Source organism: Erythranthe guttata, chromosome 13 (assembly GCF_056151865.1).
Source record: "Erythranthe guttata isolate IM_541 chromosome 13, IM_541, whole genome shotgun sequence".
Lineage (NCBI taxonomy): Eukaryota > Viridiplantae > Streptophyta > Magnoliopsida > Lamiales > Phrymaceae > Erythranthe > Erythranthe guttata.
In genome coordinates, this window is record NC_142545.1 from 9,778,889 (window position 1) to 9,805,815 (window position 26,927).

The 26,927-nt window shown below is 33.9% G+C and overlaps 2 protein-coding genes, 2 long non-coding RNA genes and 1 pseudogene across 4 annotated transcripts; all 5 read right to left on the reverse strand.

The window, feature by feature from the left end:
• Window positions 1–51: 51 nt before the first annotated feature.
• On the reverse strand, window positions 52–2,124 carry LOC148765837 (uncharacterized). Its single transcript, XR_016029368.1, has 3 exons — window positions 1,816–2,124; window positions 579–1,218; window positions 52–319 (listed from the first exon to the last, which is right to left on the reverse strand). It is a non-coding gene; the product is annotated as an uncharacterized LOC148765837 (long non-coding RNA).
• A 436-nt stretch (window positions 2,125–2,560) lies between these two features.
• Window positions 2,561–3,539, reverse strand: LOC148765838 (chlorophyll a-b binding protein 3C, chloroplastic-like). Its single transcript, XM_088812286.1, has one exon. The coding sequence runs from the start codon at window positions 3,467–3,469 to the stop codon at window positions 2,672–2,674; it is 798 nt and encodes a 265-aa protein (XP_088668412.1). The 5' UTR covers window positions 3,470–3,539; the 3' UTR covers window positions 2,561–2,671.
• A 7,963-nt stretch (window positions 3,540–11,502) lies between these two features.
• LOC105973279 (uncharacterized) lies at window positions 11,503–13,574 on the reverse strand. Its single transcript, XR_001174227.2, has 3 exons — window positions 13,266–13,574; window positions 12,029–12,668; window positions 11,503–11,770 (listed from the first exon to the last, which is right to left on the reverse strand). It is a non-coding gene; the product is annotated as an uncharacterized LOC105973279 (long non-coding RNA).
• A 360-nt stretch (window positions 13,575–13,934) lies between these two features.
• LOC148765839 (chlorophyll a-b binding protein 3C, chloroplastic-like) lies at window positions 13,935–14,987 on the reverse strand. The gene has a single exon (XM_088827543.1). The coding sequence runs from the start codon at window positions 14,917–14,919 to the stop codon at window positions 14,122–14,124; it is 798 nt and encodes a 265-aa protein (XP_088683669.1). The 5' UTR covers window positions 14,920–14,987; the 3' UTR covers window positions 13,935–14,121.
• Window positions 14,988–22,222: 7,235 nt separating this feature from the next.
• On the reverse strand, window positions 22,223–23,283 carry LOC105966694 (chlorophyll a-b binding protein 40, chloroplastic-like; annotated as a pseudogene).
• Between the last annotated feature and the right edge of the window lie 3,644 nt (window positions 23,284–26,927).

The following is a 26,927-nucleotide window of genomic DNA, read 5'->3' on the forward strand; positions in this document are numbered from 1 at the left end:
CATCTTTCACTAAATCCGTTACAAAAATCTATTAATTTAACAAAAAAAATATATTTTTAAATACATTAATTTCATTTATATAAACACCAATAAAATTAATATAATTATTTGCAGATACACAAATTCAACAAACAATAACTTGAATTTTCATTGAAGGTTCTGTATACAAGATCGAAAAGAATCAAGCTGTCAAAACAGGAATTTGAATTTTAACCTATAAGAACAATGTAGTCTCTATGGCCATTAACACCACCTTTCTTTTCCTCTACAATTCTTGCATCTTCGTTTCCTCACCATCAACTTGTGTCTTATTTATAGCCTGATATAATAAAAACTGAACCAATAAGTATACATTCGCACAATATACAAATCTTATCAAATAATGACTTGGCAAAGATGAATATTATATCTAAGAGCTAAAAAAAAATGTCATTTGTGCTCACAAACTTATGCAAATCAGTTTAATTTCTAGATATGAAAGATAATACATAAGCATATAGATGCATTCACTTTGCGAGCAAACTAAATGAAATTAATGCATGAACTAACTCTATGATCAAAGTGGGAGAAAAGTTTACCAGGATGGAAGTTGAAATTTAGTTGATCCATCAAAATATGATAATCCAACCATTTCGTCGATCATCAACAACATAAGACAACATCAGACAAGCAATCCAAGTCCTGTACACAACACATAGAATGTTAAGTAAAATTACATTAACAATCAACAATAACAATTTACATAAACAATTGTAAAGGATGCGTGCTACTGCCACTGCCTAGGCATTTTTCTTCAAAAATTGTGAGAAAGCAAAGATAATAATTTATCAAGAAAAAATACCACATGATAAATTAAAGATGTAAATGCCTGATACTGTACAAATCTGATACTATTATACAATTGAAATAATTATTTTAATGCACCTCTTTACACCTTCTTCAATAATTATGCAGAATACTAAAGACATCATTACAAAAAATGAACTACTGATAACTAATTTCTATGTACCAAGAATAAAATGATATAATACATATAAAAATTATAGTATTCAATACAGTTTTATCAATTTTATTTGAGATGAGCATATAATTGTAATATTATGACTAGATATGTTAGAAATAATTTACCCGAGTAGCTTTCTCTTTCAGCCACAAAGACTTGCATCTTCTAAGTGTCCCTTATATTTGGCATATGTAAGTTACCTGAGCTCTTGAATTCTAAAAGTAGGTAATTCGGTCAGTAGTGAAAAAAATAATATGTGCAACCAACTAACAAATGTGTTTGCTACAGCTGAAACACATGATAAAATAAAGTTGTAACTGAAATATGAAACATAACGGTGAATTATAACATGCTACGTTTTCAGGTCACAATATTTTGTAGCATATTTGCAGTATAGGAATGAACAAATTAACAAGAACACAGTCCTTACCTTGAACATAGTCACTCTCGATCCAAAACTGGAAGTAGAACATAATATTCATTCTCCAAACCAATCCAAAACTGAAATTAGGACATAATATTTATTCTGAAATGCAATCCAAAACTAAAATTGAAACCTAAATCTCACACTTTATTGTCTCTTATGAATATTCATTCTCCAAAACTTCAAAATCATTATCACCAATAGGACATAGACAATCATAAAACATAAAAATAACAATAAAATATAATATTTTATCATAATGTGAATGGAAATGCGGGACTGTTAACAACACCAAAATACCCATTCCAATATTAGGGTTTTTACCAAATAAAATATTAAACAACACACACGAACCAATTCATAAATAATGAAATAACAACGATTTTACCTGATTCCGTTCTAGTGTCAAATTCTTATGTGAACGGGCAGATCTAGTTGAAGACGACATGAGTGGCGTCACCGCAGCGGTGACTAGTGGGGGATTGAAAAACTGACAAAGATGGGGAATTTTTGGGACCTTTGCATTTTTTACTTTTTCCAATGGGCGGAGACGATAATAGACAGAGAATGAAGGCAGGAGGATGGGTGGTCAAGTTTGGATGAAAGAAACGATGGCGCAGGGGAGGGGGTGAAGGGAAGTAAGGAAAGTGAGAAAGTGGGGAAAAAAACCAATTTCAGCAATTGTCAATTGAAAACCAAAAAGTAATAAAATTCATTACTTAAATAAATTATAATAATTATCAATGGGGTTGGAACGCTAAAATTCTATTAGCAACAGATATGTTGTCCGTTGCAAATTCTATAGCTGAATGTTTAAATTAGTCACGGATTTTTCATCTATCGCTAATTGAAGTCACTATCGCCGATGGTTTACATTTAAAGCTACGATTATTTGTTCCATCGCTAATTATGTTGCTAAACATACATAGTAGAGACGGATCTATTATATGTCGCTAATGGTCGTTGCTAAATTGGAATTTTCTAGTAGTGAACAGACTTAGGATGTTAATTATCATTTTCCAAGTAGAATATCCTTCAAAAATACAAAAAGTTTGGATGATAGTGGAAACCTTAAATGATACTTCAATAAATCAATTAAGAGGTATTAAAAACTAGGATCAAGTATAAGATCAAACCCATTTACACTAGAGACATTGCATTAATTAATAGTGACAACTAATAATTCATTTACACGAAAAAAATTAAGAACACAATTTGTGGGCTCACATTATCCTAACTTGAGCTCACTTTCCGGGTACGAAGTTAGTGGCAAAGGCCCAGGCATTGTTGTTAACGGGATCGGCAAGATGGTCGGCAAGGTTTTCGAGTGGGCCCTTTCCGGTAACAATAGCCTGAACAAAGAATCCGAACATGGAGAACATTGCAAGTCTGCCGTTCTTTAGCTCCTTTACCTTGAGCTCAGCGAAGGCTTCCGGGTCATCAGCAAGGCCCAATGGGTCGAAGCTACCACCCGGGTAAAGTGGGTCAACCACCTCACCGAGGGGCCCACCGGCAATTCTATAGCCCTCAATAGCTCCCATCAAAACAACTTGGACACCCCAAATGGCCAATATGCTCTGAGCATGGACCAAGCTTGGGTTGCCCAAATAGTCGAGGCCACCCTCACTGAAGATTTGTGATCCGGCCTTGAACCAAACAGCCTCACCGAACTTTACACCATTGCGGGCCAAAAGCTCGGGGAAGACGCAACCAAGAGCACCAAGCATGGCCCATCTTGAGTGGATCACTTCAAGCTCACGGTTCTTGGAGAATGTTTCGGGGTCAGCTGAAAGTCCAGCGGTGTCCCACCCGTAGTCACCTGGGAACTCACCGGTGAGGTAGCTAGGTGCCTCCCCGGAGAATGGGCCCAAATACTTGACACGGTCTGGGCCGTACCATGGGCTGCCGGATGAAGCAGGCTTCGGCTTTGCGGCGGTTTTCCTCATTGAGACACGGCTGTAGTTGGCGCTGATTTCGGGAGAGAGCTTCACTGCCTGTCCGGCGAAAGATGGGGAAGACAACGCCATTGAAGAGGCAGCCATTATTGTATTATGAAATGAAAGAATGTGTATTTGCAAAGAATGTTTAATGTGTGTTGGGTTGATTTCTAAGGCAGGCAAGTGAAGGTATTTATATGAATTGGGGTATGTATGATATGGGAGCACCCTTATCTATGAATATCATTATCTGGATTGGTAGTGATATTAATACAGGTGGCATTTGGAAATCTTGAGGTTCCATTTGGCAACGGCTATCACCACTAATCCATTTTGAATATTTTGGAGCCATCAGACACGAGATAGTAATAATCACATGAAGAAGAGAAGTGATTGTGAGCATGGGCTGTTCTAACCAATGAGGTTTTGCCAAGTGTGTGGCTGGAGAAAGCATGAAAATATCTGAAAATAGAGATAGTTGGATGAGGAACTCTCATGTGGGGATATCTGAACATCCTCCTCATATTGAAGCATTACCACATGCATAGGATTTTGGGAAGGATGGCAATTTGACCCGTCCCGATGGATCACCGCTTCGCCCGACTCCGCAATTCCCGGGTATTACCCGCCCCTAAAACAGATGGGGCGGGATGGGGATTGAAAAAATAAAATTGACCGGGTACGGGGATGGGGACGGGTTTGTAGTGTGACCAGTGGCGGATGTAGGACGAAAATTCAGGGTTTGCCGGCTGTGTCGAGTCCAAGAATTTATTGTACAGTGAGGTTAAATTTTCGGGGGTTCGGGGGCAGCGCCCCGGAAAAAAAATTTGAACCTTTTTTTGTTGGATAAATTAGGAGAAGGGAAAAAAATTGAAACTTTTTTTTTTTTTTGGATAAATTAGGAGAAGAAAAAATTTAGGACTTTTTTTGTATGTTTTGAATTTTGGGTGGAATAAATAATAATATAGATATAATATAATGTGTTTTTGGGGAGAGGGGCTAAAAAAAAAAAATTTAGGATTTTTTTTGTATATTTGGAATTTAGGGTGTACTAAATAATAATATAGATATAATATAATGTGTTTTTGGGGAGAGGGGCTAAAAAAAAAAAAAAAACAAGTTAGGATTTTTTTTGCATATTTTGAATTTTGGGTGGACTAAATAGTAATATAGATATAATATAATGTGTTTATGGGAGAGGGGCTCAAAAGAAATATAGACAAAAAAATTAAACAATATTTTTTTGTACCATATTGGAGTCGAACTCATGACCTCGTCTAACAACTTGGAAATCTTTGCCACTAAGGCAAATTTATTTTCATTATTTGCGGTGGTCCATGGCATAGTTGGCCACCCCCTAGATCCGCCCCTGAGTGTGACCCGGCCCGTAGACCCGCATACCCGCTCCCATGATATTATTTATATATATTTATTGTTTATTATATTAAAATATAAATAATTCAATATTTTAATATTACAGACCCTAAAAAATGTATTGGATTTTGTGATTTGAAGTTAAATTTAAATTTTGTTGGTTTGTTTGAAGTAAGTATTTAAATTATTAGTAGATTGCATTTTTCTTGAAAAACAAATTGGGGATTTTGCGGGGCGGGTACCCATGAGGATTTTATGGGCAGGTATGCGGGTCTTCTAAAAAGACAAATACATAATAGCATCCAAAGGATCAAAGCAATGATGGAATTTTGAGTCACCAAAGACAATTCATCCGTTGCTATTTTTAATAATGCAGCTTGAAGTTGCACATCCACTAACAAAGTTGAGATGCTAAGTTGGTAGCACAATGTTCATTGTTAGAGACTTTTCTTACCAGAAACCTCCTGAGCTAAGGTCTTGTTACGAAAATCCACTCCATGTTTGAGTAGTTACAAAAATCCTCGTCTGACCAGTTGTTGACCGTTTATATTCATTCACAAGATATGTGTGTTGTATGTTTGACCTTTCAGTTATTTGCATCAAAACAAAGAATAAATTACGAGAACTCCGCTATTGTGTTACTTCTGACGAAAAAAAATATATATTGATAATTGCCCTAAGATCCTACGGAACAGAGAAATGAAAGAGAAATCCTAATTTTATTGCCTTGGTCGACTTCTCCTTCCCTCGCTTGTTTACAATTGAAATATTATCAAAAATTTATTAAAAATAATAAAAATATTTGTAACATAAAATAAGAAATACGAGAATATTTCCAAATTACGTAAATTGAATTTATTATAAACAAAAAATTACAAAAAAAAAACAAAAAAAAAATGTTTTAATGTTACTACATATGTTTAATTATTTTATATATATATGTTTTATTTTTTTTTCTATTTTAAGAATTATAAGATGAAGAATGACATAATAGTTTTAAAATTAAAAATAACTACGTTGTTGTAAAATATTACAGTTTACACTATAAGTAATTACTATCCTTATAATTATATGTGATTATTAGTAGTGACACATGTTCAAGGACTAAAAAGACATTTTGAGTGGAAGATTTCATAGAATCAAAAAGATTTCCTCAAAGATAATATCGTAGGTGGACTGTGTAAGATGGCGATATACCTTAGGGGGATTTTCGTAATTACGTAAACATGATGGGAATTTTTATAATTAGACCTTAACTTATGGAGTTTCTCATAATTTACCCATAAAAATAACATATTGTAACAATGTCAGATAGAGTAGAGGGAAAAAAAAGGAAATACACTCCAGATTTTATATTCCCTTTTCGATTTTTACTATACCAGTTCAAAATATATTTAGCATTCTTTTTTTGTTCTTATTTTTTGAGAGGAAAGTTTAGCATTCTTGATCAAGTAAAGAGTATGTAATATAACATATACATGTTGGGGTGGGGTGGGTCTTATTAGCTTAAGGGTTAATTACAGATTACTCCTGAAGTATGCCCACTATAACAGATATCCCCTAATGTACCATTTGTAACAAATACCCCTCTCCATCCACCAAACACCGTGAAACGTCTAATGGTGTTAATAAAATGTGTGCAATTACCGTATTATCCCTGCCGAGAATCCTAAATACCGGAAGACTAAAAAAAACTGAGGGAAAGACAATACGCAAATTACTAATTTTTCTCTATTTTCTCCCAAAAAAATCCTAACCTTCCTCTAAAATTCAATCTATGTGATATCAGTATTGTTGAAGGAAGTCTAAGAAATGACCACGCCCATCGAGTAATTGTAGCCAATCTTTGATAGAGTAATACACATGCATGTTAGTGATTGATTTGCCTATTCCATGATTTTATTTTAACAAAAAAATGAGATCTCTTGAAACGATTCATTTTTATTTTTTTTGACGATAATGGATTTTTTATTTTGGTATTTCTAGCTTTGTTGTTCTAGTTGATTTGGGAATAGTAAATCATCCATACAAAATTATTGGAGAATTTTATTTACTAAAAAATATTGGTGGATTAATTTGGACTCTACAAAGATGAGTCTTCCCAATTCTTTTGAGTTAAATTCTTAAATATTTGGCCTGTTGAGTTGATATTTTATTAATTATTGATTGAAAAAAGGGTAAATTACAAACACCCCCTGAGGTATGGTCAAATTACAAAAACTCCCCTCTTGTTTGGATAATTACATCTACCCCCTCAACTATGATTTTTTCTTACACCTCCACCCTTATTGTGCCAAATTCAATACAATCATCTAGATTCCGTGGAATGTGCTCTAGTTTGTATTCGTTTTGTGTAAAAATACAGTTTCCGATGCACCACAAACTGATATACATAAGCTAAAAATCACATATTATGATCATCTTACTTCATAATGTAGAGTTTGAATAGTATAAAACGGGTACAAAAGTGATAATATTTCATCTAATCTCGAAGATTCCACTAAATTTGAAGAGCTGAGGGGGTAGTTGTAATTATCCAAACAAGATGGGTGTTTTTGTAATTTGACTATACCTCAGGGGGGTGTTTGTAATTTACCCTTGAAAAAATGACTATTTTATTTTTGGTGCTTAGAAAATAGTACAGTATTTAGAAAAAAAAAAGTCATTAACAAGCCCTTGCCCTTTCTATTTGTTTTGGTTATTCTCTTATTTGATTCTCAATTTTTTTGGGTTAGATGAGTTATGGTAAAATAAGTTATGAACTTGCTGTGAGTTATATTTTTTTCTTCCACCACAGTTAATTAATTTTCAAAAAAAATATTTATTTTATTTTTCGTGAATATGTTTTCGTGTCTGCGAATATATTATATGTTTCTTGTAGAATAAACCATTAAAAGTTCAGGGTTTTAATGAACTCCCAATTTATAGACATGTCGTACCTGAGATGCAAGACTCATTAGGGTTGTGTAACCTAATTCCCTGTTTATTTGGGTCTGCTGTATTTAATGGGCATTTAGGTTAAATTACACATATCATAGTTCGTACCTGACGTCATTCGTTTCGAGATGCGACCTTAGCTTCTTCTTGTCTTTGTTAGCGCTAGGGATGATAATTTTTATCCGACCCGGTACCCTTCCCGAAATTTATGGGAAATGCCCGCCCCGCAAATAAAAGGGGAGGGTACGGGTTCTATTTTTTCCCCGGAAACAGGTTCGGGGCGACTGCAGGTTTGTGTATACCTGCCCCGCATAGACACGGCCATGGCCCGGTTCGGGCCGGTTCCGGGACGGTTCACTCCAGTTCACGGTTCATCTTTTCAGGAACCGGAACCGGCCCGTACAACATACGGTTCGCCGGGCCAGGCCGGCCCACCGGTTCACTCCGGTTCCTGGCCGGTCCGAAAATTTATATATATATATATATATATATATATATATATATATATATATATATATATATATATATATATATATATATACATATATATATTAAATAGGGGTGGCAATTTCTCAACTTGGACCGGATCCGATCCGGATCCAATATCAACCTATATGAATAGATTTAATGTGGATCGAATTTAGACCGATCCGGATTGGATCCACATGGATCCATTTCATTTTTAATTCAACTTATGAGGTTGAATATTTCAACTTTTAGGATTTAATATCTTAATTTATGTAGTTTAATATCTCAACTTTTAGGATTTAATATCTCAATTTATGTGGTTTAATATCTAAGCTTTCAAACTCACACATATTCACACACTTTTCATACACACTCTCACACACACGCACACACTCACACACACACACACTGTTTCACGCACACACACACACACACCATTTTACACACACACACACTCTGTTTTACACACACACACACACACACTCTGTTTTACACGCACACACTATTTTACACACACACACACACACACTGTTTTACACACACACACACACTCTGTTTTACACATACACACACACTGTTTAACACACACACACACACACACTCACATACACACACTGTTTTACACACACACACACACTCACATGCACACACAACTTCTACACACACTGTTTACACACACACACACTCTGTTTTACACACACACACACTCGCATACACAGTTTCTACACACACACACACACACACTGTTTTACACACACACACACACTCGCATACACAGTTTCTATACACACACACACACACACAAATTTCAATAAAAGTGTGTAAAGACCATAACTTTACAATAAACTCCAAACCAAGAATCACCTGGAAATGATCAGACACTAAATTTCAATATTTACTACATGTCCAAGATATTGACTTATTGAGTAAATAAAAATGCAACTTAATATATATATATAAAGAAATTAAGAAAAAAGGAAAAAGAAAATTTACTTTTGGTGAAGAAAATTGTTCTTGGAGAGGCAAGACTGCATATCTCAAGCTTGTTTCTTACGTGGCTCTAAATCCCCCCCCCCCCTTTTTTTTGTTAAGGCGGCGAGCGGCGTGCGGCAGCGAGCGGAGTGGAGGCTGTTGACGGCGGGGAGCGGAGTGGAGGCTGTTCACGGCGGCGAGCGGAGTGCAGGTTGTTGACGGCGGCGAGCGGAGTGGAGGTTGTTGACGGCGGCGGTCGGCGAGGAGCGGCGATGGAGGTGGGGAATGGCGATGGGTTGAGAAATTTTTGGGGTGAAATCTGAGAGAGAATTTTTTATCGATTAAACTTTTAATTAAAATAATATTTTGACTTTTTTTTTTTTTTTGAGAAAATTGTGTTGGTATTTAATTGAGTTTTGGTTGGATCCAATATGACCCACTTTATTTTGTGGTTAAACTTTCAATGGATTTAAAGTGGATCCACATGGATCCAGTTTTAAAAAAATATCAATTGGATCCGATTCGATTTGTTTCAACTAGTCTTAATCTAAACTGGATCCTTATGAACCGAACCGGATCTAATCGAATCCATGGAACCGGATCCAAATTGCCACCCCTAATATTAAATACGTGATGGATAAATAAATTAAAATAATTACTCTTAAATAAGAAAAAAAATAGAAGAAAATAAATGAAATGACTTGAACTTAATTTTATAGGAAAAAATTGGGGGGGGGGGGGGGGGGTGTTCAAAAAAGAGCAAATAACGGCCTGTTCACTAGGTCGATTCATCTTTTTTCAGCTTTTTTTTTTTTATATATTTTAAATACGTGATGGATAAATAAATTAAAATAATTACTCTTAAATAGGAAAAAAAATAGAAGAAAATAAATGAAATGACTTGAACTTAATTTTATAGGAAAAAATTGGGGGGGGGGAGGGGGTGTTCAAAAAAGAGCAAATAACGGCCGGTTCACTAGGTCGATTCATCTTTTTTCAGCTTTTTTTTTTATATATTTTAAATACGTGATGGATAAATAAATTAAAATAATTACTCTTAAATAGGAAAAAAATAGAAGAAAATAAATGAAATGACATGAACTTAATTTTATAGGAAAAAATGGGGGTGGGGGGAGGGGTGCGTTCAAAAAAGAGCAAATAACGGCCGGTTCACTAGGTCGATTCATCTTTTTTCAGCTTTTTTTTTTTAATTCGGGTGAACCGCCGGGCACGTCCCGAGGGACACGGGCCGGTTCACGGTTCCGCTACCGTTCACCAATCAACGGGCTAGTCCAGTTCGTCAACGGGCCGGTTTGGGCTGGTTCTGGGCCGAAAACCGGCCCATGGCCCTGTCTAGACCCGCATGTAAATCTCTGTTACTTTATTATATTTTATTGAATTTTATTTATTTATATATTATAATATTATATCTTCAAACTAAAAACCTTTCAAAATCTTATTTCTTTATTTTTATTTTTTTTTCAGAATTTTCCAGATTCATATTATTTCTAGTAAACTTGAAGTTTGAATATATATATATATATATATATATATATATATATATATATATATATATATATATATATATATGTATGAATTGTACTTTTAAGTTGGACTGTTTTTATGTAACTTTTTAGTTACGAATACTCTTATTGAGTACTCGTTTTGTAATCTTCAATACTGGTTCTGGAATATAGTCCTGTGGAGGATAATAGAAGATGACAAATTATACCTCTTTTTTTATTTAGCAAATAAATTGTCGGTAACACGTTCAAGCCAAAAATGAATTGGGGTGTATTTTACCAAGCAATTTATATTTCAAGGGTGCATTCTGCGAATTTTCAAATTTAAGAGTGCAAAGTGCCAATAGAGTATAATTCAAGGGTGCAAAATGCCAAAAACGCCTCCATTAATGAAAGGTTTGAGGTTTTTTTTTTCTAAAAGAACCCCTATTAAAAACTGTGACATGCAATACATGGATTTAAACTTGTCTCGATTACCATATTTTTGGTGGAACTAGACGAGTATAGAACAACCACTACTAGAAAACTGTCATTTACTGACGGAACAATCTGTCGCTAAATGGCCAAAATCCGTTGGTAATAACGATTTAGCGACAAAAATGGTTCGTAGCTATGGAGATCGCTAAATGACGCGTCGCTAAAATTTAGCTACGAGCATGTAATCATCCGTCGCTATATGTTAGCAATGGAATGATCCGTCACTAATGACAAACAAAGACGTTACAAAATCTGACCAAAAAACACGAGATATTTCGTCGCTAAATTTATTCATCCGTCACTAATTAAAGCTAGAATCTTAATTGGAGAGGGATACATCTTTCACTAAATCCGTTACAAAAATCTATTAATTTAACAAAAAAAATATATTTTTAAATACATTAATTTCATTTATATAAACACCAATAAAATTAATATAATTATTTGCAGATACACAAATTCAACAAACAATAACTTGAATTTTCATTGAAGGTTCTGTATACAAGATCGAAAAGAATCAAGCTGTCAAAACAGGAATTTGAATTTTAACCTATAAGAACAATGTAGTCTCTATGGCCATTAACACCACCTTTCTTTTCCTCTACAATTCTTGCATCTTCGTTTCCTCACCATCAACTTGTGTCTTATTTATAGCCTGATATAATAAAAACTGAACCAATAAGTATACATTCGCACAATATACAAATCTTATCAAATAATGACTTGGCAAAGATGAATATTATATCTAAGAGCTAAAAAAAATGTCATTTGTGCTCACAAACTTATGCAAATCAGTTTAATTTCTAGATATGAAAGATAATACATAAGCATATAGATGCATTCACTTTGCGAGCAAACTAAATGAAATTAATGCATGAACTAACTCTATGATCAAAGTGGGAGAAAAGTTTACCAGGATGGAAGTTGAAATTTAGTTGATCCATCAAAATATGATAATCCAACCATTTCGTCGATCATCAACAACATAAGACAACATCAGACAAGCAATCCAAGTCCTGTACACAACACATAGAATGTTAAGTAAAATTACATTAACAATCAACAATAACAATTTACATAAACAATTGTAAAGGATGCGTGCTACTGCCACTGCCTAGGCATTTTTCTTCAAAAATTGTGAGAAAGCAAAGATAATAATTTATCAAGAAAAAATACCACATGATAAATTAAAGATGTAAATGCCTGATACTGTACAAATCTGATACTATTATACAATTGAAATAATTATTTTAATGCACCTCTTTACACCTTCTTCAATAATTATGCAGAATACTAAAGACATCATTACAAAAAATGAACTACTGATAACTAATTTCTATGTACCAAGAATAAAATGATATAATACATATAAAAATTATAGTATTCAATACAGTTTTATCAATTTTATTTGAGATGAGCATATAATTGTAATATTATGACTAGATATGTTAGAAATAATTTACCCGAGTAGCTTTCTCTTTCAGCCACAAAGACTTGCATCTTCTAAGTGTCCCTTATATTTGGCATATGTAAGTTACCTGAGCTCTTGAATTCTAAAAGTAGGTAATTCGGTCAGTAGTGAAAAAAATAATATGTGCAACCAACTAACAAATGTGTTTGCTACAGCTGAAACACATGATAAAATAAAGTTGTAACTGAAATATGAAACATAACGGTGAATTATAACATGCTACGTTTTCAGGTCACAATATTTTGTAGCATATTTGCAGTATAGGAATGAACAAATTAACAAGAACACAGTCCTTACCTTGAACATAGTCACTCTCGATCCAAAACTGGAAGTAGAACATAATATTCATTCTCCAAACCAATCCAAAACTGAAATTAGGACATAATATTTATTCTGAAATGCAATCCAAAACTAAAATTGAAACCTAAATCTCACACTTTATTGTCTCTTATGAATATTCATTCTCCAAAACTTCAAAATCATTATCACCAATAGGACATAGACAATCATAAAACATAAAAATAACAATAAAATATAATATTTTATCATAATGTGAATGGAAATGCGGGACTGTTAACAACACCAAAATACCCATTCCAATATTAGGGTTTTTACCAAATAAAATATTAAACAACACACACGAACCAATTCATAAATAATGAAATAACAACGATTTTACCTGATTCCGTTCTAGTGTCAAATTCTTATGTGAACGGGCAGATCTAGTTGAAGACGACATGAGTGGCGTCACCGCAGCGGTGACTAGTGGGGGATTGAAAAACTGACAAAGATGGGGAATTTTTGGGACCTTTGCATTTTTTACTTTTTCCAATGGGCGGAGACGATAATAGACAGAGAATGAAGGCAGGAGGATGGGTGGTCAAGTTTGGATGAAAGAAACGATGGCGCAGGGGAGGGGGTGAAGGGAAGTAAGGAAAGTGAGAAAGTGGGGAAAAAAACCAATTTCAGCAATTGTCAATTGAAAACCAAAAAGTAATAAAATTCATTACTTAAATAAATTATAATAATTATCAATGGGGTTGGAACGCTAAAATTCTATTAGCAACAGATATGTTGTCCGTTGCAAATTCTATAGCTGAATGTTTAAATTAGTCACGGATTTTTCATCTATCGCTAATTGAAGTCACTATCGCCGATGGTTTACATTTAAAGCTACGATTATTTGTTCCATCGCTAATTATGTTGCTAAACATACATAGTAAAGACGGATCTATTATATGTCGCTAATGGTCGTTGCTAAATTGGAATTTTCTAGTAGTGAACAGACTTAGGATATTAATTATCATTTTCCAAGTAGAATATCCTTCAAAAATACAAAAAGTTTGGATGATAGTGGAAACCTTAAATGATACTTCAATAAATCAATTAAGAGGTATTAAAAACTAGGATCAAGTATAAGATCAAACCCATTTACACTAGAGACATTGCATTAATTAATAGTGACAACTAATAATTCATTTACACGAAAAAAATTAAGAACACAATTTGTGGGCTCACATTATCCTAACTTGAGCTCACTTTCCGGGTACGAAGTTAGTGGCAAAGGCCCAGGCATTGTTGTTAACGGGATCGGCAAGATGGTCGGCAAGGTTTTCGAGTGGGCCCTTTCCGGTAACAATAGCCTGAACAAAGAATCCGAACATGGAGAACATTGCAAGTCTGCCGTTCTTTAGCTCCTTTACCTTGAGCTCAGCGAAGGCTTCCGGGTCATCAGCAAGGCCCAATGGGTCGAAGCTACCACCCGGGTAAAGTGGGTCAACCACCTCACCGAGGGGCCCACCGGCAATTCTATAGCCCTCAATAGCTCCCATCAAAACAACTTGGACACCCCAAATGGCCAATATGCTCTGAGCATGGACCAAGCTTGGGTTGCCCAAATAGTCGAGGCCACCCTCACTGAAGATTTGTGATCCGGCCTTGAACCAAACAGCCTCACCGAACTTTACACCATTGCGGGCCAAAAGCTCGGGGAAGACGCAACCAAGAGCACCAAGCATGGCCCATCTTGAGTGGATCACTTCAAGCTCACGGTTCTTGGAGAATGTTTCGGGGTCAGCTGAAAGTCCAGCGGTGTCCCACCCGTAGTCACCTGGGAACTCACCGGTGAGGTAGCTAGGTGCCTCCCCGGAGAATGGGCCCAAATACTTGACACGGTCTGGGCCGTACCATGGGCTGCCGGATGAAGCAGGCTTCGGCTTTGCGGCGGTATTCCTCATTGAGACACGGCTGTAGTTGGCGCTGATTTCGGGAGAGAGCTTCACTGCCTGTCCGGCGAAAGATGGGGAAGACAACGCCATTGAAGAGGCAGCCATTATTGTATTATGAAATGAAAGAATGTGTATTTGCAAAGAATGTTTAATGTGTGTTGGGTTGATTTCTAAGGCAGGCAAGTGAAGGTATTTATATGAATTGGGGTATGTATGATATGGGAGCACCCTTATCTATGAATATCATTATCTGGATTGGTAGTGATATTAATACAGGTGGCATTTGGAAATCTTGAGGTTCCATTTGGCAACGGCTATCACCACTAATCCATTTTGAATATTTTGGAGCCATCAGACACGAGATAGTAATAATCACATGAAGAAGAGAAGTGATTGTGAGCATGGGCTGTTCTAACCAATGAGGTTTTGCCAAGTGTGTGGCTGGAGAAAGCATGAAAATATCTGAAAATAGAGATAGTTGGATGAGGAACTCTCATGTGGGGATATCTGAACATCCTCCTCATATTGAAGCATTACCACATGCATAGGATTTTGGGAAGGATGGCAATTTGACCCGTCCCGATGGATCACCGCTTCGCCCGACTCCGCAATTCCCGGGTATTACCCGCCCCTAAAACAGATGGGGCGGGATGGGGATTGAAAAAATAAAATTGACCGGGTACGGGGATGGGGACGGGTTTGTAGTGTGACCAGTGGCGGATGTAGGACGAAAATTCAGGGTTTGCCGGCTGTGTCGAGTCCAAGAATTTATTGTACAGTGAGGTTAAATTTTCGGGGGTTCGGGGGCAGCGCCCCGGAAAAAAAATTTGAACCTTTTTTTGTTGGATAAATTAGGAGAAGGGAAAAAAAATTGAAACTTTTTTTTTTTTTGGATAAATTAGGAGAAGAAAAAATTTAGGACTTTTTTTGTATGTTTTGAATTTTGGGTGGAATAAATAATAATATAGATATAATATAATGTGTTTTTGGGGAGAGGGGCTAAAAAAAAAAAATTTAGGATTTTTTTTGTATATTTGGAATTTAGGGTGTACTAAATAATAATATAGATATAATATAATGTGTTTTTGGGGAGAGGGGCTAAAAAAAAAAAAAAAACAAGTTAGGATTTTTTTTGCATATTTTGAATTTTGGGTGGACTAAATAGTAATATAGATATAATATAATGTGTTTATGGGAGAGGGGCTCAAAAGAAATATAGACAAAAAAATTAAACAATATTTTTTTGTACCATATTGGAGTCGAACTCATGACCTCGTCTAACAACTTGGAAATCTTTGCCACTAAGGCAAATTTATTTTCATTATTTGCGGTGGTCCATGGCATAGTTGGCCACCCCCTAGATCCGCCCCTGAGTGTGACCCGGCCCGTAGACCCGCATACCCGCTCCCATGATATTATTTATATATATTTATTGTTTATTATATTAAAATATAAATAATTCAATAATTTAATATTACAGACCCTAAAAAATGTATTGGATTTTGTGATTTGAAGTTAAATTTAAATTTTGTTGGTTTGTTTGAAGTAAGTATTTAAATTATTAGTAGATTGCATTTTTCTTGAAAAACAAATTGGGGATTTTGCGGGGCGGGTACCCATGAGGATTTTATGGGCAGGTATGCGGGTCTTCTAAAAAGACAAATACATAATAGCATCCAAAGGATCAAAGCAATGATGGAATTTTGAGTCACCAAAGACAATTCATCCGTTGCTATTTTTAATAATGCAGCTTGAAGTTGCACATCCACTAACAAAGTTGAGATGCTAAGTTGGTAGCACAATGTTCATTGTTAGAGACTTTTCTTACCAGAAACCTCTTGAGCTAAGGTCTTGTTACGAAAATCCACTCCATGTTTGAGTAGTTACAAAAATCCTCGTCTGACCAGTTGTTGACCGTTTATATTCATTCACAAGATATGTGTGTTGTATGTTTGACCTTTCAGTTATTTGCATCAAAACAAAGAATAAATTACGAGAACTCCGCTATTGTGTTACTTCTGACGAAAAAAAATATATATTGATAATTGCCCTAAGATCCTACGGAACAGAGAAATGAAAGAGAAATCCTAATTTTATTGCCTTGGTCGACTTCTCCTTCCCTCGCTTGTTTACAATTGAAATATTATCAAAAATTTATTAAAAATAATAAAAATATTTGTAACATAAAATAAGAAATACGAGAATATTTCCAAATTACGTAAATTGAATTTATTATAAACAAAAAATTACAAAAAAAAAACAAAAAAAAAATGTTTTAATGTTACTACATATGTTTAATTATTTTATATATATATGTTTTATTTTTTTTTCTATTTTAAGAATTATAAGATGAAGAATGACATAATAGTTTTAAAATTAAAAATAACTACGTTGTTGTAAAATATTACAGTTTACACTATAAGTAATTACTATCCTTATAATTATATGTGATTATTAGTAGTGACACATGTTCAAGGACTAAAAAGACATTTTGAGTGGAAGATTTCATAGAATCAAAAAGATTTCCTCAAAGATAATATCGTAGGTGGACTGTGTAAGATGGCGATATACCTTAGGGGGATTTTCGTAATTACGTAAACATGATGGGAATTTTTATAATTAGACCTTAACTTATGGAGTTTCTCATAATTTACCCATAAAAATAACATATTGTAACAATGTCAGATAGAGTAGAGGGAAAAAAAAGGAAATACACTCCAGATTTTATATTCCCTTTTCGATTTTTACTATACCAGTTCAAAATATATTTAGCATTCTTTTTTTGTTCTTATTTTTTGAGAGGAAAGTTTAGCATTCTTGATCAAGTAAAGAGTATGTAATATAACATATACATGTTGGGGTGGGGTGGGTCTTATTAGCTTAAGGGTTAATTACAGATTACTCCTGAAGTATGCCCACTATAACAGATATCCCCTAATGTACCATTTGTAACAAATACCCCTCTCCATCCACCAAACACCGTGAAACGTCTAATGGTGTTAATAAAATGTGTGCAATTACCGTATTATCCCTGCCGAGAATCCTAAATACCGGAAGACTAAAAAAAACTGAGGGAAAGACAATACGCAAATTACTAATTTTTCTCTATTTTCTCCCAAAAAAATCCTAACCTTCCTCTAAAATTCAATCTATGTGATATCAGTATTGTTGAAGGAAGTCTAAGAAATGACCACGCCCATCGAGTAATTGTAGCCAATCTTTGATAGAGTAATACACATGCATGTTAGTGATTGATTTGCCTATTCCATGATTTTATTTTAACAAAAAAATGAGATCTCTTGAAACGATTCATTTTTATTTTTTTTGACGATAATGGATTTTTTATTTTGGTATTTCTAGCTTTGTTGTTCTAGTTGATTTGGGAATAGTAAATCATCCATACAAAATTATTGGAGAATTTTATTTACTAAAAAATATTGGTGGATTAATTTGGACTCTACAAAGATGAGTCTTCCCAATTCTTTTGAGTTAAATTCTTAAATATTTGGCCTGTTGAGTTGATATTTTATTAATTATTGATTGAAAAAAGGGTAAATTACAAACACCCCCCTGAGGTATGGTCAAATTACAAAAACTCCCCTCTTGTTTGGATAATTACATCTACCCCCTCAATTATGATTTTTTCTTACACCTCCACCCTTATTGTGCCAAATTCAATACAATCATCTAGATTCCGTGGAATGTGCTCTAGTTTGTATTCGTTTTGTGTAAAAATACAGTTTCCGATGCACCACAAACTGATATACATAAGCTAAAAATCACATATTATGATCATCTTACTTCATAATGTAGAGTTTGAATAGTATAAAACGGGTACAAAAGTGATAATATTTCATCTAATCTCGAAGATTCCACTAAATTTGAAGAGCTGAGGGGGTGGTTGTAATTATCCAAACAAGATGGGTGTTTTTGTAATTTGACTATACCTCAGGGGGGTGTTTGTAATTTACCCTTGAAAAAATGACTATTTTATTTTTGGTGCTTAGAAAATAGTACAGTATTTAGAAAAAAAAAAGTCATTAACAAGCCCTTGCCCTTTCTATTTGTTTTGGTTATTCTCTTATTTGATTCTCAATTTTTTTGGGTTAGATGAGTTATGGTAAAAAAAGTTATGAACTTGCTGTGAGTTATATTTTTTTCTTCCACCACAGTTAATTAATTTTCAAAAAAAATATTTATTTTATTTTTCGTGAATATGTTTTTAATTTGAATTATAGGAAATATGGAGGATAATTTGTTCAGACTGAAAGTGGAAAATTTACATTTTGTGTCCCTAAATTTTATCATAAAAATATTTTTTGTCCCCAAACTTTTGCATTCACGAAATATTCCTGAAACTTGCAACTTTTTAAAAATTTGTGTTTCGCCGTTTAACTCGTTAGTCAAGTTATAACGTGTGGTCCACGTGACGCCCGACGTGGGCGTGGACGTCAAATGTCGAGCTGACACACAAATCTGTCGATCTAAACCCAATTCCAAAATTCCTCAAATCCCCAAAATTCTCACTTCACTCTTTACACCCGAAACCCTAGCCATCAAATCTCAAAATTTCTTCCAACCTTGTAAATACACTCCCAAATTTACAATCAGATCTTCAATCTTATTTGAAATCATACTGAATTCAAAGTTATAAACCCATAACAAATCCCAAATCCCCAAAACCGAAGTTCAAAGATAAAAACTTTGGAGAAACTTACTAAAATCAAAGATTATTGGTTGATTATGATGTTCCAGCCCCACAAATGTTCGATTATTTGCGAAATTATGGTTAGTCAATTTAGTTGATGCCGAATTTCACCACAATTTGAGGATTTCGGCGGGAAAATCATGGGTAGGGTTTATCGGGTCGGGTTCAGTGAATTGGGATAATGAGAATTTAGGGATTTCATTATTGAAATAGGGGGAGAGAATGACGTGTCACTCCACGTCATGTTCAATTGGCGAAATCGAGGTACAGTGTAAGCCAGGTCGATCATAACAGCAAGGTCGACATCATGTGTGCCACATGTGACATTCCGTTTAACTTGACTGACGAAGTAAACGGCCGAGCACAAATTGTTCAAAAATAGCAACTTTGAGTATATATTTTGTGGATTCAAAAGTTTGAGTGTATAAATCATTTTAATGATATAGCTTATGGAGGGAAAATTACATTTTTCGTCCTCATACTTTACTTACTTTTTCAAAACTGTCCCTAAACATTTTGGAGTTACAATAGTAGTCCTTAATCATGCCATTTTTTGACAGAATTGGTCCGCCGTTAATTTTTGCCATTAAGTTGGATGGAAAATGGCATGTGCCTCTCACATGCCTTCAATTTACAACACTACATGAAAATGGACTTTCAACAATACGCACTGCGTCTTGTTAAAACATATTTTTTATAATTATTATTTTTAATTAAAATTTAATATAAAATTGAAATCACGTAAATTCCAAAGAAATCAACTCATTTCGGAAATATTATTTAAAAAATCAAAATACAGTTTAAAATTTTAAAATATTGTTCCAAAATTGGCATTTTTGGAATTCAATTAAAATATATCCTTTCAAACCAAAATAAAAAACCCCGTAGAAATTGGGGAATTAGAAATCTCCATTCCAATTTTCACCTCTAGTCATTTCCAAAAATCTCAATTGTGAGACAATATGTCGAGTTTTAAATCATTCAATATGGGTGAAAATTTGAAAGGATTTTTCTTATGCCGCCTAGTTAGATCGAATTTTTATTTTATTTTAAAATAATATTTTTATTCAATTTCCAAAAGTTCCGATTTTAGAACACAATATTATTTTTTAGACTATATTATGATTTTTTTAAACAATATTTCTGAATTTATTTTGAAAAAAAAATATCGAGTTTTAGATTATTAAATAAGGGTTAAAATTGGAACGGAGGATCAGATTTTTATTTTATTTAAAACACTAATTTTCATTTGTATTCAAGAAATTCCGGTTTTAAAACATTATATTATTATTACAATACTTCTAAAAATATTTTGAAACAATTTATCGAGTTTTACATTATTAAATTAGGGTGAAGATTGAAATGGAGGTTTCTTATCCCACCTACTCGGATCAAATTTTTATTTTATTTTGAAACAATGTTTTCATTTGAAATCCGAAAATCTTGATTTTGAAAGCAATATTTCATTTTTTAAAACAATGTTTCAATTGTTTAAAGAATATTTCTCAAAATAATTTAAAACAATATATATCGATTTTGTTTTTTTGGAATTTATATAATTTCGAATTTCAATCAAGTTTTAATTATGAAAAATATGTTTTAACAAGACGCAATGCGTGTTGTTGAAAGTCCATTTTCATGTAGTGTTGTAAATTGAAGGCATGTGAGAGGCACATGCCATTTTCCATCCAACTTAATGGCAAAAATTAACGGTGGACCAATTCTGTCAAAAAATGGCATGATTAAGGACTACTATTGTAACTCTAAAATGTTTAGGGACAATTTTGAAAAAGTAGGTAAAGTATGAGGACGAAAAATGTAATTTTTCCAGCTTAAGGACATAAAATGTAATTTTTCCGGCTGAAAGTTAATTATGGTGGAAAGCTGATAAGAGAACCAGACAGAGAGAGCTTCTTTTGTCAATTGTTGTAGAATTCTAATGTTGCAACTTGAGGAAGAGGAAGGGACAGAGCTTTGGTAAGAGGCAGAATAGGCAGAGGAAGGGGAAGAGGTTTTTTGACGTCCAAGCTATACGAATTGGTGTGGGTCTTGCACACCTACAATTTATATCTGCAAATTTGGACATGTAATAGTTAGAGGAGTGACATGAATCACGTGAGAAATGAGAGTTGCCTGAGGAAGAACCCCCGACATTGTGTAAAAAAAAATTTAAAATAAATACAGTGTAATGAATAAATTATTATGAAAATTCAGTGTATTTTTTTGTGAAAAAATATGTGCATGTAAAGTGAAATTTGATGCCAAATTGTGATTGAAATGCTTTGAAAACTGGATAAAATGTGTGTGTAATAATCTTGTTTATATATATACAAAATGAAGGGGTATTTTTGTCCACAGTCCAATGACTATATTATTCAGCACCTATGCACCACCAAGTCAACAATCTTCAAACGGTAACATTACAGTTGGTGGATGGAGGGGGTATTTGTTACAAATGTTATATTAGGGGGTATATGTTACAAGGGTCATATTTCAGGGGTAATCTGTAGTTAACATTTACCTTAATTTACATGAATGGGGTGGAGTATATTAAGTTATTAACCCTTAGCTTTCATTTGTTGGTACCATGAAGACCACAAGATTATCATATTATTTGTCGAACTAATTAAATGAGTATATAACAGAAAGATTTATGATGTTGTTCTATGTACTTGAAAGTCTTTCAAAACAATCTTGATATTTTTCTTTTTTTTAAATTTATAGTTCAAGTAACCAATTTAACAGAGATATTAGAAAAACTAAGATATTCAACCCATTTACACTAGAGACATTGCATTAATTAATAGTGACAACTAATAATTCATTTACACGAAAAAAATTAAGAACACAATTCGTAGGCTCACGTTATCCTAACTTGAGCTCACTTTCCGGGTACGAAGTTAGTGGCAAAGGCCCAGGCATTGTTGTTAACCGGATCGGCAAGATGGTCGGCAAGGTTTTCGAGTGGGCCCTTTCCGGTAACAATAGCCTGAACAAAGAATCCGAACATGGAGAACATTGCAAGTCTGCCGTTCTTTAGCTCCTTTACATTGAGTTCAGCGAAGGCTTCCGGGTCCTCAGCAAGGCCCAACGGGTCGAAGCTACCACCCGGGTAAAGTGGGTCAACCACCTCACCGAGGGGCACCGGCAATTCTGTAGCCCTCAATAGCTCCCATCAAAACAACTTGGACACCCCAAATGGCCAATATGCTCTGAGCATGGACCAAGCTTGGGTTGCCCAAATAGTCGAGGCCACCCTCACTGAAGATTTGTGATCCGGCCTTGAACCAAACAGCCTCACCGAACTTGACACCATTGCGGGCCAAAAGCTCGGGGAAGACGCAACCAAGAGCACCAAGCATGGCCCATCTTGAGTGGATCACTTCAAGCTCACGGTTCTTGGAGAATGTTTCGGGGTCAGCCGAAAGTCCAGCTGTATCCCACCCGTAGTCACCTGGGAACTCACCGGTGAGGTAGCTAGGTGCCTCCCCGGAGAATGGACCCAAATACTTGACACGGTCTGGGCCGTACCATGGGCTGCCGGATGAAGCAGGCTTCGGCTTTGCGGCGGTTTTCCTCATTGAGACACGGCTGTAGTTGGCGCTGATTTCGGGAGAGAGCTTCACTGCCTGTCCGGCGAAAGATGGAGAAGACAACGCCATTGAAGAGGCAGCCATTGAAGAAATAAGGCAAGTGTTTTTTGGGGTTGAAAGAGCAAGTGTCGATGATGATGAAAGGGGAGATGGCTGTTGGTAGTTATTTATAAGCGGGAGGAGGAATGTGGTCTTAAATCTTATCTATTGTGATATCTATATCTCTTCTTACATGGCCCCTTGCCCAAATTCTAGTTTCAGATTTTATTTTCAAATTTCCCCTTTTGTTTTCAAAATTATAATTATCCCAAAAACTAAAGACGTGCAAAAAATTTAATGGGGACATATCTAAATCACACTAAAAATAAATTTGTCAAAAAATTCAATATTGAAATGTATATTATGCCGTTTTTTCCTTTCTTTAAAAAAAAAAGAAAATAGTGTTTTTTTCTCCTCAGCAAAAGAGTTCTTGAAAATTAGTTTCTCCAACAAAATTTGGGAGGTTAAAAAAAAAATTGTGAACGTACAAATCTCGTTTTTAAGTTCAAGTATGCCAATTGAACTGCGCCAATTGAAGTCTGATTGCTCGGTCCTATTATATTTGTGTCGGGTATAATAATTAAGTCCGATTAAATAAATAATTTTAATAGTTAGTAAATTTATAATTTATTGATATATTAGTTGATATTTGTTTTTATGCAAATAATACTAGGCGTCAAAAGCTAATGAATGAACATTTGAATTACACAGTCATCTATCGCGTATTAATTTATCGAGGTTTACTATAGGTGGTATTTGAAAATCTTGAGGTGGCATGTCCATTTGGCAATAACTATCAGACATGAGGTTGTAGGAATCACATGGAGGAGAGGTGTGAGTGTGTTCTTTTGACCAATGATGTGTTGACAAGTGTGCGGATGGAGAATGTTTTATTAAAATAGAGATGCCTGGCTGAGGAACTCTAATGTGGATACCTGAAGATCCTGATATTGAAGCATTGCCACATACATATGATTTTGATGGAATTATATTAAGCAGAAAAAATGAGATTGTTTTACTTACTGCAGAGTAGTTGGTTTAATGTTGAATTCGAGATTGTTTTACTTATTTATAACTAGGTCTACTTATGAAAAAGTTCGGACAAAGACCGAGAAATGTGTAAAAAATTAAAATGTTCCTCAAAATTTAATATCCTCCAATTTCATTTGGTTAGCCCAAATTTAACTAATTGTTCATTGTTAACCCCTAAGCCAATTTTGACCGCCGCCCCCGTTTACCGCAGATCTCATACATTTTTTTTAATTATTTTTTTTTGAGTTTCTTTTCCCCGACATTGACTAGTCAACACCGTAAAATTACTGTGAATACAATAATCGTATTGGTTTACAGTAACATTATTGTGTTCACAATAATATTAAATGTTTTTGAACTTTTTTTTCAGTTTTTTTAATGATCAACATAATGATATTAACGTATTAATGGTATTATTATTGTCCGTGACAATAATATTAACACAATATTAATATTATTATTGTCTTAACAACAATAGTATTGTCTGAGAAAATAATATTGCACACCAAGAGAATAATATTAGAGTGGTGCTATTTCCACCTCCAAATTATTTTAATTCACCACCAAAGATTATAAAATGTCATAAATACCCCTCAAATTTATAATCCCTTCCTTTATATTAATTGAATCCTTACGTGTTCTAACTTATTTATATTTAATTTTTTTTAATTTTTATTTTTTTAATTTTGTTAATTTTTTTATTCTTTTATTTTTATTTTTTACAATGAAATATTTATTACAATATATTTAAACATTCATATCATATGTCCAACAGATTATGTAATTATTTTTGTAGGAAACGAAATTATATTAAGCCAAACTGGTCAATTCTGGAGGAAGTTCAGGACCTTCCATACAAACCATCTTAATTTATTTCTCAAAAAACGTGAAGTTCTGCTCTTTTTGACCTGCGAAAATATTTTTTCTAACGAAAGTATTATTCGCTTAATGTGGAAAGGGTGAGATTTCCCGTGAAAAAGGTGGTTTTTTTTTTTTATAAATATTTTAATTAGTTTAGTGGTAGATGGTTTATAAATTTTAAAAAAAATATAGGTGAAAGAAGAAGAATGGGGTAAAATTAGAAATATATTTAATTAGGTAGTGAAATAAGATATTTTGAGGGTGAAAATAGCACATCTCTAACATTATTATTAACAAAATAACATTACTCTGTTAAGAACAATATTATTGTATGAGACAGTATATCGGAATCCAACACACTGATATTACTTAATTATTGTTAACACAACAATATTATTGTGTTAACAATGATATGATTTTATGGCGGGAAAAATGGTCATATTTTTTTTTCTAAAAAAAATCAACGACGGTGGCGGGAAAAAATTATCTGAAAAGAAAAAGGGTCCATTAGATATACACCCCTCATATGAAAAATATATAGGGATAGGTCCACTCCTAAAATTCTTCATTTGAGATACCCCTGGAGAGGCAAAAGTACTATTGTGCCCTTATTTGCCGTTTTCGCCCAAATGCACTCAGTATTTTTGCAAACTGCATTCAGCATCATTGGTCAACTGCATTTAGCATTTATGGATTGGTATTTATCATTTTTATTTATTTATTTAATAAAAAAATATAAATATTTATTTTATTATTATATTTTATATATACCCTCTTTGTATTTTAGCATTTTTTATTTTTTTTAACTTTTTAATTATTTAATTTTTTTAATTTGTAATTTTTTTTAATTTTTTTAATTTTTTTAATTTTTTCTAATTTTTTTATTTTTATATTTATTTTTTATTTTTTATTTTTTTTCAAATTTTTGATAAATTTACTGCACTGAAATTGACTACACATGACTATAGTATACCACATTCATGTATAGTTAGTTATATGCAGTCAGTCATGTACTCTCTTTTAACCACAAAGTCATGGTAAACCGTTGATTATATAAAAAAACTTCATCTACACCCAACAAAAATTGAAAAAAACACAATAATCAAGATCACTATACATTAGAAAAACCACATAACTTGTATATAACTATATATTGCTACATGGAACTATACATGACTATAGTTATCTATAGTCATTTATACAACTATATTTGACTCAAATCCCACTTTTCAATACGAGAACGGCTTGTATTGAACGACGAACATAAAGTCCACTCCGCAAAAACTTACTACATAGTAGTTCAAACACCAAGACCAGCAAAAAAGAAAAAAGAGTTAAACAAACAACGAATTTTGCTTCAAATTGGAATCTGTACACACACACACACACTATCACTTACTGACATACATACACATCACCAACATATACACCCCATATAACTCATACATGACTATATGTTACTATATGTTACTATATAATACAAATCATAAATCATACGCACACTATCACTTACTGACATACATACACATCACCAACATATACACCCCCACATTGTAAAACTTGTTTCTATAATTTTTTTTCCATTTGCGAGCGCAAAACTATGGGTGGTTGGCGGCGACTTGGATTTTTGTAAGAGGCGCTTGGGGTGAAGAGTCATTGGCGATCTGTCCTAAAATTCGTAGCATTTTGCAGCTATGACCTCTCTCTCTCTCTCTCTCTCTCTCTCTCTCTCTCTCTCTCTCTCTCTCTCTCTCTCTCTCTCTCTCTCTCTCTCTCTCTCTCCCTTAGTGGTTGTTGATTTTTGATTGTTTTTATGTTTCTTCAATATTTTTTATTTGCACTAAAATATTTTTTTATTTTGATTTTGAAATTGCAGCGTA

What these genes read in the sequence shown, in the direction of transcription:
- LOC148765838 (XM_088812286.1), bottom strand. Translation starts at nt 3,469, where the DNA reads ATGGCTGCCTCTTCAATGGCGTTGTCTTCCCCATCTTTCGCCGGACAG.
- LOC148765839 (XM_088827543.1), bottom strand. Translation starts at nt 14,919, where the DNA reads ATGGCTGCCTCTTCAATGGCGTTGTCTTCCCCATCTTTCGCCGGACAG.